Source organism: Bombyx mandarina, chromosome 04 (genome assembly GCF_030267445.1).
Source record: "Bombyx mandarina strain Sakado chromosome 04, ASM3026744v2".
In the NCBI taxonomy this organism is placed as follows: Eukaryota; Metazoa; Arthropoda; class Insecta; order Lepidoptera; family Bombycidae; genus Bombyx; species Bombyx mandarina.
The window spans coordinates 12,425,219-12,438,569 of NC_143211.1; the positions used below are offsets into that span (position 1 = coordinate 12,425,219).

A 13,351-nucleotide genomic window follows, 5' to 3' on the forward strand; every position below is an offset into this window, starting at 1 on the left:
TTGAAACATGAGTTCTAAGTCTCTGTTCTATAGTACAACGCTGTACAAGTGCTTTACGGCAGAAATAGGCGGGGTAGTGGTACCTAAGTACCCGTGCGGGTTCATATGACGCACTACCACCGATGAATCTCTGCTAAGCTGCCCTTCAGATGGCAATTCATGAATACTATACGGTCCGAATTAGTAGGTCTGTGTCACTGGCTCACAACGAGCATACCAGTATTCACTAACTCGCACTCAAAAAATTGCTTTGAACCGATTCTGACAAATTGAAATGGCCCTCGTTTTAATGTGTAGAACTTTACCGACTGTTAAAAAAGCCTCTATACCTTACCGTGACAGGATTTTACGCTACGTAGTGGTAATGGATAAAACGTATCAGATTCGCTACTCTCTGTTTTCTCTATGGAAGCGGACGGTATCTCACTGGTTGAAGTTTGTGCTGATGTTACCTTCAAATAATACTTTTAATCAATAATTTATAATCGATGATTTACATTAGCGCCAACGATATTATTCAAGAGAATTAAATTAATAAATCTTTACTAATAATTTTAATAAAATAATAATGGAGTTTACCTTTTTACCACAAATACAATGCCACTTCGTTAAAATGTTTAACACGTTATCTTGAGTAGCATCGTCCAGTAAATTGAGATCATTTATGGGATTACATTCACATTTCTTAATCTGAAAAGATGTAAAAAGTCATTGACCTTACGAGTTTCTTGTTATATTTACTAAGTTTACATTTATAAATCTTATTATGAATTAAAAAAATACCGGTGCTTCATCTAAAAAATGCCATCCTAGAGAATCTTCGTGTAATAGCTTAGGAAATGTTTTTGGCAATAGCACTGTGAACTCTTTGCGAGTCACTGGACTGGTTAATATATCAAAATCTTGCTCGCTTTTCAAAGTATCTTGCACCAGTTGGGATTTTGAAAACATGCTCACTACGGCCTCTTTATATCGTAGACACGGGCACGTAATTAATGTTAATGGAAATCCTCTTTCTGCGATGCTTACTTCAGATACCTTTAATTAAACAAACAATATTATGTGGTAGTTCAAAAATCTGTCTACATAAATACGGTTAGTGCACTTTTAGTATTATGGTGTTTGTATCAAAGTAGTAGTATTGTATTAGTATCATTTTGATATGCTTATAAAACCTCCTTTATTCTTTTTGCCTTTTTATAGTACAACAGCATATTGGTAACTAAACATTTTATAGTATATCACATACCTAATTTTAATGTATTTAAACCAAACATATTAAATGCTGAAAACAATCAGATCATTTAGGCTATAAAACGTAACTTTTACAATATTTTCCCACTTTTTACATTTATTCCAAGTCTTACAATAAACCTTAGTCATTACTCCCCACTCTGCAGTCAACATCTATTAACTCAGATTTTGAAATTATGGATAGCGTAGTTATAATAAAAAATAAACACAATGGGTACCACTTCATATTATTTTTAAGCACACATAGAGAAGAAAGAAGAAAGAAAGAAAGAAATCATTTATTCGCCAAGCATAGTGAAAATGAGTTATTACATAAATTAAAAGCAGCGTGTATGCTTTGTCATTATTTGACATGCGAATTTTAGTGCAGTGCATAGTTATAATATTATATAATTTACCATTCATTCATCCATAATTCAACTAATAATTAAAAATCCATTTATTTTCAATGTCATCCCTAAGAAAATCATTTATGTGATAATAATTTTCACTAATAAGATTACCTTTTAGGTTTTTTTTAAAATTAAAATCATCTAAGTCTCTTGATTTCTTCGGTAGTTTATTAAATATCCTAACGCTCATACCTAGTATACTATTATTCTTTAATGTAGTTTTGGTTTTTGGAAAACATAGCTTATCGTCGCGTCGATTTCTGTTTGCCACATTAGACATCTTAGTGAATCTATTGGGACAAGTTTTAACAAAAGATGCAACTTCGTATATATATAGACAAGGAAGGGTAAAAAGTTTATGCTTTGCAAAATATGGCTTGCAGCTGTCATATAAAATTATATTTCTTTATTGCGTTTTGCTGTTTTGGTTTAGCTAATTATTAATTGTTCCCGTTTTCTTTATTCTGAAGGCTAACATAGTGGTTTTATTTTAGATGAGAGTATTTAGATTATAATTAATTTGTTCCAATTTGGGATCCAAGTTTTATTGATGTATGTTTTACCCCCATTGTGCTTAGTGTTTACATAGTTCTATTTTCCGTGAATTCTGTGTTTTCTCTAATTGAAACAGTCCACAACCTAAGAACACTTAATTACCTATTATTTTAACAATATTAACAGTACTAGCAAGTTAGCAAAATTAGCAGCAGTAACATTAGTGTACCTATATATCATTTGTTGGAATCCCAGAATAAATAAATAAAATGTATTAAATGCAAAATACAATTGTTAGAATTACCTGTATCTGAACTTCAGATTTCTTTTTAGTTTTTTTCTGAGCTGAACCAACGACTTGCCCGTTTAATCCTATTAAAGGAGTTCCAACATCACAGTCCACCACAATCCAATTGTTGGCGATGTTAATGAGGTTCTCGTACGTATTTTTATAATATTCGTTATATTTTGTGTTCATTGCTAAATATTCGCTTGTTGGTTTCGCTACGGAATCCGAATGGTATTTTTGGTTTTTAATAATTATCTTGTTACGAAATTAAAAGCCGTTATTTTTTTGACAGACGTAACTAATATATAATTAATTATACCTTTGACATCGTCCTTTTTGATTTTTTTCCTGGACTCTGAACCTTCAACCGCCAAAAGTGATTTGCTATGTTCTAATCGACATTAAAAATAAATTCTTAAAATTTTTAATAAAAATCGCATTAAAACTAAAACGAACTAGTTCAAGAAAAATACCTTTGGCAAATTTTTCCTTCTTAATTGTTTCATTAATAGGTCTAAAATGAAAATAAAAATCATGCTATAAACACACAAAATTAAAAAAAGTTTAATACATCTTAAACACATTCGTTAAAATAATACTGACTTTACTATTATATTGTACTTTTTTCTTCGTTCCTCTAAGCCGTACGTCTGATAAATCGATCGTAGTTCTGGTGGTGCATTTTCATATTCCTCCGCTGTCATATCTTCTACAGTTTCAATGATATTTTTAATTTCGCTTTCTTCGTACACTTTAGAAATATTCCTGAAATAATTTGCATAAAGATATCATATAATTACCGAAGTCTATCCCGGGCAGAGGTCTGGTACCACAATACTAACTCAGCAAGAAGATCTGTTTCTCTCTGTGACTCGTCATGCGCTTGAGCCCACTTATTAAAATCCGACTGACACAATACGAGGTGAATGTTCCATATTGAATGTTTGCATTTCAAAACCGTTGTCAAAACTAAAACTGGATTGTTAAATATTGTACTAGACAAAGAGTCCATTACGAAACCTTTATTAAACTTAGGTAGCTCGAAAAATTCTGACAGTAGCTCTTGTATTAAGTCCTACAAAAAGTTAATATTGTTATTTTATAGATTTAATATATTAAAAATTAGCGCTACACGATCAAAGGCACGATACCATATTGAACATAGTCGTGGAGCCAAGTGCCCCTAATGCTGAATGCGATGTCATTGAGGAGTTCGGAGATTTCTTCTTCTTTTTTTCACTACCTTTAGATCTTGGCGTCGGTACGTTTTTATTTATAACTAGATATTGCAATTTCCGAAGTATCATGTCGAATTCGTCTTCATTGTCTATCAGAATCTCTATAAAAAGACCGTTCGATAATGCAAGTACAATTAAAAATAGCCTAAAAATGTAAGTTTATAAGCTAAGACAAACAGCAGAGAAATTCAAATAATTTTTTTAATTATAATTATCATTTAATAAATACTTGAACATTCCACAGAAACAAAAACGAGGAATGTTTATATTTCTATAATCCGTTTAGTTTTATGATAGTGTTATCGTATAGATGTGTCTTGTATTTTATTACATACTCTGATTAGTTTTATTGCAATATAATATAAAATAAAATAGCCTATTTGTAACCATCATTAGCGGCATCGTTTTCGTTATCGGCGAAATGATCAGTGGTGCGTTTCCGAAACATTTCGTAGCACTCATTAAGGGCATTCATTATAAGCGTTTTTGCTGAACATTCAAGAATGCACAATGCTTCAACAATACACAAATCTATATTTATAGTTGGAATTTTTAATTTTTTCCCAATTGAGTACGCAATTTCTTGACATTGTATTTCTGAAATATCATAAAGTCATAGATTTTGGCGAGAATTTCATTTGGAGGAGATACTTAATTTGATCAAAACAAATTTACACTATTCTTATCTACATTTATTTTAAAATGTGATTTAATAACACTATAGGTATCGGGAGCTAGACCTAGATAAATTTACATGCAAATAATTAGTGAAAACCTAAGAACACAACTCGAAAAGTTCATGTTTTTTTTTTTTTTCAAAAATACATCATAATCAATCAGTTTCAATTTGTTGAAATTATGAACATGATTAGTTCAAAGAGTTTTGAATGACACAGAAATATGCTTACGAATTTAATAACCTTAATAATCTATTATTAGCTTCAATACCTTCACATGGAGATCCGTGTACAAAGATAATAATGCCCTTCGAATGTTTATCGAATTCAGTAACTGTTGATAAATTTTCAAAGACATGCAAACATTCTTTCAAAGGATCAACCTGGCGGTCTTTCATTGCTATTATTTCATCTGAAAATAAATGCAATAACGAATTAACATCTTGAGACTTATTTTATTTCACGGAAATGGGCATCTCCGTGAAATAAATTAGGTTACAAGGATCTTTAAGTATAGTATTAAATAGGTCTTTAAGTATAGTTTTGAATTGTTCTAAATATATTTCAGATAAATGTCATCTTATAATACGCTTTCAGAGTTATTTGTTGGTGGGTTTATTTCAGAGTTTATGGCGTTTGTCACATTTCTACATTCATTATAAGAATAAAAGATTAACATTATCATTTACACAAAATCGGACAGTGTTAGTTAATCATAAATATTGACATATGCACTAAAAACGTTCAAGAGTCGATTAGAAAAAACCATAATGCTCCCACATTATCATGTTCATTTAAAAGTTCAAAACCGCTTTTTATTATATTTTCGTTTAAATAGGGTAAGCTAATATTATATTTTTAGCAACGGCTTAATAATTTAAATAAATAAAAAAAATACAAAAGTGGGTAGGAACGATCGACACAGAATATTAAATCTAAGACAAGTGAACGCTGCGCGCGCTTCTAGCAAAAGTGATCCGAGGTGGCGTGATGTCCCCGCTGGTCGGTCGGTTGCCCCTCACGAGTCCACGTGAGTGCTCGTCGTCAATGGCTCCGCCCATCGACTTTGACTTAAGAGGGAGTCGCCTCTAATACGGCCTCTCCTGACTGGTGGACGTCCACGTTCACCTGGATGTCATGACCGTCTTCAATCTCTGACGATGCAGGACTCACTCTGTGCACAGCGTTGCTATCGGGGTGTTCTATGATATCGTCATAGAAATAGATTGTTTGCATTACAATCATGATTTTGGTACCATGAACCATTAGTAAAAGTTAGTAGTTTTTGTGAGCATTTTACATCACATTTCAGTGTGTTCATGTATAGTAGGCTCTTGTTGAGTTACGTTAGATGTACTGACGACACGACACTGTTACCATATCGGGTGTATAATATACTGTGAGAGTAAAGTCTGGTTGACATGGCCAAGTTAACATGTCAAGCTAATACACTCGTAACGTGAACTGCGTTACCACGTCACACCTTTACGTGAACTTTGTTACCACGTCACAACATATACGTGAACTATGTTACCACGGTACAACATCTACGTGAACTATGTTACCACGTAAATCTCTGCGTGAACTATGTTACCACGTTACAACATCTACGTGAACTATGTTACCACGTAAATCTCTGCGTGAACTATGTTACCACGTTACAACATCTACGTGAACTATGTTACCACGTAAATCTCTGCGTGAACTATGTTACCACGTTACAACATCTACGTGAACTATGTTACCACGTAAATCTCTGCGTGAACTATGTTACCACGTTACAACATCTACGTGAACTATGTTACCACGTAAATCTCTGCGTGAACTATGTTACCACGTTACAACATCTACGTGAACTATGTTACCACGTAAATCTCTGCGTGAACTATGTTACCACGTTACAACATCTACATGAACTATGTTACCACGTAAATCTCTGGAAGCATGCAGTCAACCCCAAGAATGTTTGACATTACGCGTCACTGGTGACTCAACTAGTGCCTGAACCCTACGAGGACTCGGCCTAACCTGACCTCCACCAAAAATTAAATCAAATCGTGAATCTGTAGACTAGCGTTCGCGAGTCAACCAGAGGGCCCATTATGCCCCGTATCATTATTAAAGTTCCGAGTTTGTCAGTCAGAACTCTGACCATCTTAAGACAGAGCAACGATCTCCTGGCGCACTCGACGTATGAGGCAAAGCAATCTGATGCTAATTGCATAGCATTATAAAGAATATTGGCATACTCTAACTTTCGCGGACACAACGGCTTAAAGTCTTTTACGAAGTTACCCCACGTCCGGTCACTAGACAATCACACGTGTAACCAAGTACGCTCATCACTCTTAAGACAGCCCAAAACTCGTGACAAATACTCAGTGCCTTCCCAGTTAAGGATCTAGCCCATTCTACTTCCTTACACATTGTGTCTATCTATTGCACGGCAGGGTAAAACTTAGAAATAAGGTAACCATGAGCTCGATCTGAATTTACGAATCTAATGGATTCGGTTAACTTCCGTGCTGATGTGGTAGTTGCCTTTTTATTGTCACAACGCGTGGTGGAACTATTTTACATCTATTCTCAAACGCGGGTACAATCGACACGGCGATGGAACAACACGGCGTCCCGTTTGCATGATCACCGACCTGGACAGTCGGACTGTTGTCTAATTGACGTATTGATGGAGTTTGCCGACTAGTAACATTTTGAACCCTTCGAATGCTATTTCCACCCACCGAAACTGAGCATTCAGTCTCGAGCATGTTCTATCGCGTCAATAAAAATAGACCGTAAGGTCGGTTGTGATAAAGTCGTTGAGCTAGTTACTTGGTGATTTATTACATTTCATAAGAGGGTATCCGACAAAAAAAATCTACTTCGCACCAAGGATCGATATCATTAACGCTGGGGTCAAAATTAGAAATATAAAAATGGTTCGACCTTACTTTGGACAGTGCACTTAATGCTCCGATGATCCTGTCTGTAGCGTCGTACGCGCGGGACTCTGACGGCGGCGGTGATGTGATTCCCAACGCCACCACGGGTCCGGCGCCACCACCGTCCGCGGTCGAGGGACGTGCGTCTTCTATCTGCGACCCTAGCGGGCTCGACTCACGCGCAACGTTCACATTTGAGTTTTAAGCAATTAAACGCGCCAATATTATTCTCCAATATTGGTCTCGAACATTCGGCGAATGCGAGCGTCCTCCTACCCTGCTTCCAGTTACACGTATATCGGTCATTACTTTGTTAATTTAATGCAAATTTTAAAAATAAACTGTACGCCAGGATAACCCAAAAGCGGATAGGGCACAAGCCCTATCCCACTTCTGATTTTAGCAACGGCTTAATAATTTAAATAAATAAAAAAAATACAAAAGTGGGTAGGAACGATCGACACAGAATATTAAATCTAAGACAAGTGAACGCTGCGCGCGCTTCCAGCAAAAGTGATCCGAGGTGGCGTGATGTCCCCGCTGGTCGGTCGGTTGCCCCTCCAGATGACGTCACGAGTCCACGTGAGTGCTCGTCGTCAATGGCTCCGCCCATCGACTTTGACTTAAGAGGGAGTCGCCTCTAATAATATAGTATTTGGTCATGATTAATAATTCCGGATCGAAATAAAAACCTGCGATAATTTCAGCTTCCGTTCTGAAAATCCTCGGACTAGATTCTTTAGGTGTTGTTGACTTGGTTGTAGATTTAGGATTTTTTCCGGGTTTTCTGAAATGGCAAAAAAGGAAATAATAATGATCAATATTGTATATTATTTATAAACGTTTTGAAATAGTAAAGTTATTTATTTTCTTCGTATCTACATGGCTGATTGGGTACCGATCCATCCAGATCGATAGGTCGATAGGGTTATCATCGCTCATGGACATCAGCAATAACAAATAACAAAAGATTCTTTTTTTCTCTTTCATTAAAAATTTTTTTTAACTGCATAATATTTTATAAAAAAAAACAAAAATAACTATTACTAAAGAAACTGACGTCTCTAATAACTTATAAAAATATTCATTCATTTAAAAATAGTATTATTACTTAAGCTCATTTATATTTTATCATTTATTATTTTTAATATGTGTATCAAATATTTAAAATATAGTAATTGGAAAAATCATCATACTTTAATGGCGTCTTGAGGTTTGCGGCTGTTGCAGCGGAAGCTTCGTCATCCTTAATCCTGTTTCATTAAAAATATGTACATAGCACGTGTAGTAGAATTTAACTAAATGGGATAACTGAGAATAAATCGCGCATGACCATCAGGCCTCAAAATAGAATTACCTGTGTAATGGCTACCAGAAACTGACAAACATAAGTTTTAAGATATACATATCGACGCTTGAAAGGCAAACGTGACTAAGCTACAATGCGTGAACTTTACAGTAGACTAATTTAAAGTTGAAATACCTGAAAAAAATCTATTTTAACGAATCTAGCTGTAGGATTGAAATGATTTTAATAGACCTAGAAATATATATTTTTTGCGCATCGAATATGGCTATTGCCTATCATTTATGTATAAAGCAGTTATTGTCGCTTAGTCACGTTTGCCTTCAAAGCGTCGATATATAGATAATAAACACCCAGACGAAGAGCAAACAAACCTATTCTTCACACGAATGTTTGCCCGATGTGGAAATCGAACCGACGACCCTGAGTGCAACAGTCAGGACCGTTAACCACTGCACCATCGAATCAGTCAAGTAACGTATAATGATTAATCTCATGTGTCTTCGAATGGTGTGATAGCTTTTATTCGATGCAATAGAAACATCGGTATCTAGCATCGAGCTGTCAAAAATTACACGTCACTTTCCCGTACTCACAGCTATTTTCAAAACAAAATTAATGAATGTTAAATGAGATCACGTAGTTGTCAGTTTTGCGATGCCCACACGGCTATGTACCATAATCCTGGCTATTTCTGACGTGAGGCAATCATGCGTTTCGCTGGTTGAAGGGTGGTATCATTCAAGTTGTTATCTCTTTATTTGGAACTGATTAAACGCCCATTGAAAGCCATATAGAACATAAACTTACTTCCTAACTTGCTCCGTAAACTTTTTGTAGAAATTGACAACCTCCGGTGGGAAGCCGATACCGGGTTTGATAGCAGGAACCAACATTTCATCGGGCTTGCTGTAATACTTGTGTAATAATTGGTATATCTCATCTTCTTCCTTCCATTTTCTATTATAAATTGAAAATCACAGTAACTCAATTAATTTATTTATGAAATTAAGGTTTAAGGCGACGCTAAAATCCGGTAAGGTTATTAAAAAGAATAATCAGTTTATTTTGGAATACCCTATAGGCTTATATCTTATACTGTTATGTATCATTGAAATTATTTTTTATTTATAAACTAGCTGACCCGGCAGACTTCGTAGTGCCTCAAATAAAAGGAATCCGTCCGACGGGGCACACATCAAAGGAAAAACAAAATAGTTATTTTTATTTAATACCGAGCATTTTCATATTTATTTAACTTTTAAACCTTCTCTGGACTTCCACAAATAATTCAAGAACAAAATTAGCCAAATCGGTCCAGCCGTTCTCGAGTTTTAGCGAGACTAACGAACAGCAATTCATTTTTATATATAAGAAGAAGATTATTTTTTACTACTACTATTTATACGATTTTTTGTAGTTTTTAATCTATATTATTTAGTTTTTATTTTGTTGAGTCGGAGCCTCACGCAGCAACACCCAGTATACTCTTATCATTCCGATAGAGGCACCCGTCACGTGCGGACGTGCTCATCGACCACTCGATCGCCCGGTCTTTGTTCGCCCGGCTTTTGTTAGCCCGGCCATTGTTCGCGCGGCCTGTGTTCGTGATACATCTGCCGACCAAGTGTGTTTCCTGGAAGCTTTTATTTGTTTTGTTTTAGTTATTTTTGTGTTCGTGGAACATTTGCCGACAAAGTGTTTTCCTGCTAGTATTTATTTGTTTTGTTTCTTTTTGTAATTTCTGTTTTGTTGTGCTTTTTCTTTGTCCTGTGGTAATCGCGCCGCATTGCCACCTGTGTTCAATAGAACCGCTCAGGTCCGTGAAGTTGGGGCCCCGCAAGGCGAGTGTTTTCAAGACCCGGGGCCGCCCCACCTGGGTACTCAGCGATCATGGACGCTGTATTCGCGGAATTCCTCCGACTTCGCCACCCACAGCTCGCCTCAGAGTTTCTGGCCTTCAAGGCCAATCACACTGCGAGCCCTCTCGAGGACTTCGCCGCGCTCGCTGCTCCTGCGTCGCCTGTACCTGCGTGCAAAGCTTCTGCATTGAGCACCGCAGCCTCTGTCGTGCCTACCGCTCCCGTGTCGCCTATACTGGCGAGTAAAGCTGCTGCGTCGTCCGCCGTGACCATCGTTTCAGCTGAGCGATCATCCGCGGCCTCCGTCGCGCCCTCTAAAACACCTACACTTGCTCGTAGGTCGCCTGCACTCGCCTCCTCGTGCTCCGACTCTGACTCGGACATGACCCTGGTACAGAAGGGTAAGAAGCGTGCCGCGGAGTCTCGAGCTCCCGCGGCCGCTAAAATTAGCAAAGCCGTGAACGCGTCGCGCCCCCGCCCTCAGACTCCCGTTGCGCCCCCAGCCCGTGCCACTCCGTCGTCACGTCCGATGGCACAAAATAAAACCCAGACCCCTCCCCCGGTTATCCTTCAGGAGAAGGCAGCTTGGGATCGAGTTTGCCTGGCCCTTAAGGCCAAAAATATAAATTTCACGAATGCCCGTAACCTCGCGAACGGCATTCAAATTAAGGTTCAAACACCCGACGACCATAGGGCCCTCTCTTCTTACCTCCGTAAGGAACGTATAAGTTTCCATACTTATACGCTCCAGGAGGAGTGCGAACTCCGCGTTGTAATACGCGGAATCCCTAAAGAGTTAGATGTAGAGCTCGTCAAGGCCGATCTGTTAGAACAGGGCTTTCCAGTGAATTCTGTGCACCGTATGCACACCGGTCGCGGTAGGGAGCCATATAATATGGTTCTAGTCACCCTCCAGCCTACCCCCGAGAGTAAGAAAATCTTCAACACACAGACCGTCTGTAGGCTCTCCGGTATCGCCGTCGAAGCCCCCCATAAAAAAGGCACTCCTAGCCAGTGCCATAACTGTCAATTGTACGGGCACTCTTCCCGTAACTGTCACGCGCGCCCCCGATGTGTTAAGTGTTTGGGCGATCATGCCACGGCCCTCTGCGCTCGCGACCAAAAAACCGCGACGGAACCGCCTAGCTGCGTCCTGTGTCGAACACAGGGTCACCCCGCGAATTACCGTGGTTGCCCCCGAGCCTCTAAAATAAATCGCCGCGTCGCCCGTCAAAACCGCCTCCGAGCTTCCGGCCCAGACATCAAAGCCTCGGCACCCTCTGTGTCGCAGGCTAAGCCAGCGTTCGTTCCGGCGCCGGTGCCCAGTGTCTCGGCCTGGGCGAAACCGCTGCCGTACATGAACACGGCTATAACTCCCTCCTCCGCGATTCGTCCCGCCCCCGCGACTCGTCCCGCCCCCGCGACTCGTCCCTCTCCCGCGACTTGCCCTCCGACCGCGTCCGACAATCTCGCTTTAGCGATCGACTTCTTTCAGTCGATCAACTTTGAGCGCGTTAACGCTTTGGGCGACGCCATTCGCGCTGCCTCCACCGCACAACACTTTATCGCCGTTGTGCAAGAATACGCCGACGTATACGCGTCATTAAATACGTACGTCCTCCCCTCACTCCGCCGGTAATCAATGGCGTATATAAGTAGAGTAAAGCCCCTATCCGTAACGATAGGATTTTTTAACGCTTACGGTCTCGCAAATCAACGTGATCAGGTTTCTGACTTTTTGCGTGACCATCAAATTGATATATTTTTAGTGCAGTAGACCCTACTTAAGCCCGCGCGCCGTGACCCTAAAATCGCGAATTATAACATGGTCAGGAACGACAGGCTCTCTGCTCGTGGTGGTGGTACCGTCATTTACTATAGAAGAGTCCTGCATTGCGTCCCGCTCGATCCTCCCGCGCTCGCTAATATCGAAGCATCAGTGTGCCGAATCTCACTGACGGGACACGCGCCGATCGTTATCGCGTCCGTTTATCTTACACCGGATAAGATCGTTTTAAGCAGTGATATCGAGGCGCTGCTCGGCATGGGGAGCTCTGTCATTCTGGCGGGCGACCTAAATTGTAAACACATCAGGTGGAACTCACACACCACAACCCCGAATGGCAGGCGGCTTGACAAGTTAGTCGATGATCTCGCCTTCGATATCGTCGCTCCGCTAACCCCGACTCACTACCCGCTAAATATCGCGCATCGCCCGGATATACTCGACATAGCGTTATTAAAAAACGTAACTCTGCGCTTACACTCGATCGAAGTAGTTTCAGAGTTAGATTCAGACCACCGTCCCGTCGTTATGAAGCTCGGTCGCGCTCCCGATTCCGTTCCCGTCACGAGGACTGTGGTGGATTGGCACACGCTGGGCATCAGCCTGGCTGAATCTGATCCACCATCGCTCCCGTTTAACCCGGACTCTACCCCGTCTCCTCAGGATACCGCTGAAGCCATAGACATCTTAACGTCACACATCACCTCGACATTAGATAGGTCATCGAAACAAGTTGTAGCGGAGGACTTCCTTCACCGCTTCAAATTGTCCGACGATATTAGGGAACTCCTTAGAGCTAAGAACGCCTCGATACGCGCCTACGACAGGTATCCTACCGCGGAAAATCGTATTCGAATGCGTGCCCTACAACGCGACGTAAAGTCTCGCATCGCCGAAGTCCGAGATGCCAGATGGTCTGATTTCTTAGAAGGACTCGCGCCCTCCCAAAGGTCTTACTACCGCTTAGCTCGTACTCTCAAATCGGATACGGTAGTAACTATGCCCCCCCTCGTAGGCCCCTCAGGCCGACTCGCGGCCTTTGATGATGACGAAAAAGCAGAGCTGCTGGCCGATACATTGCAAACCCAGTGCACGCCCAGCACTCAATCC

The 13,351-nt window shown here is 39.8% G+C and overlaps 1 protein-coding gene across 1 annotated transcript in view; it reads right to left on the reverse strand.

Moving 5' to 3' along the window:
- Positions 1 to 13,351, reverse strand: part of LOC114248929 (axonemal central pair apparatus protein HYDIN) — a 57,215-nt gene that overhangs the window by 25,199 nt on the left and 18,665 nt on the right. Inside the window, exons 28-41 of the mRNA XM_089740371.1 lie at positions 9,404 to 9,553; positions 8,484 to 8,540; positions 7,980 to 8,074; positions 4,617 to 4,757; positions 4,056 to 4,265; positions 3,582 to 3,769; positions 3,273 to 3,505; positions 3,034 to 3,195; positions 2,904 to 2,944; positions 2,750 to 2,821; positions 2,446 to 2,645; positions 784 to 1,038; positions 580 to 690; positions 335 to 452 (exon numbers count right to left, since the gene is read on the reverse strand). Of these exons, the coding sequence (XP_089596497.1) occupies positions 335 to 452; positions 580 to 690; positions 784 to 1,038; positions 2,446 to 2,645; positions 2,750 to 2,821; positions 2,904 to 2,944; positions 3,034 to 3,195; positions 3,273 to 3,505; positions 3,582 to 3,769; positions 4,056 to 4,265; positions 4,617 to 4,757; positions 7,980 to 8,074; positions 8,484 to 8,540; positions 9,404 to 9,553 (2,033 nt within the window). The remainder of the gene's footprint in view (positions 1 to 334; positions 453 to 579; positions 691 to 783; positions 1,039 to 2,445; positions 2,646 to 2,749; positions 2,822 to 2,903; positions 2,945 to 3,033; positions 3,196 to 3,272; positions 3,506 to 3,581; positions 3,770 to 4,055; positions 4,266 to 4,616; positions 4,758 to 7,979; positions 8,075 to 8,483; positions 8,541 to 9,403; positions 9,554 to 13,351) is intronic.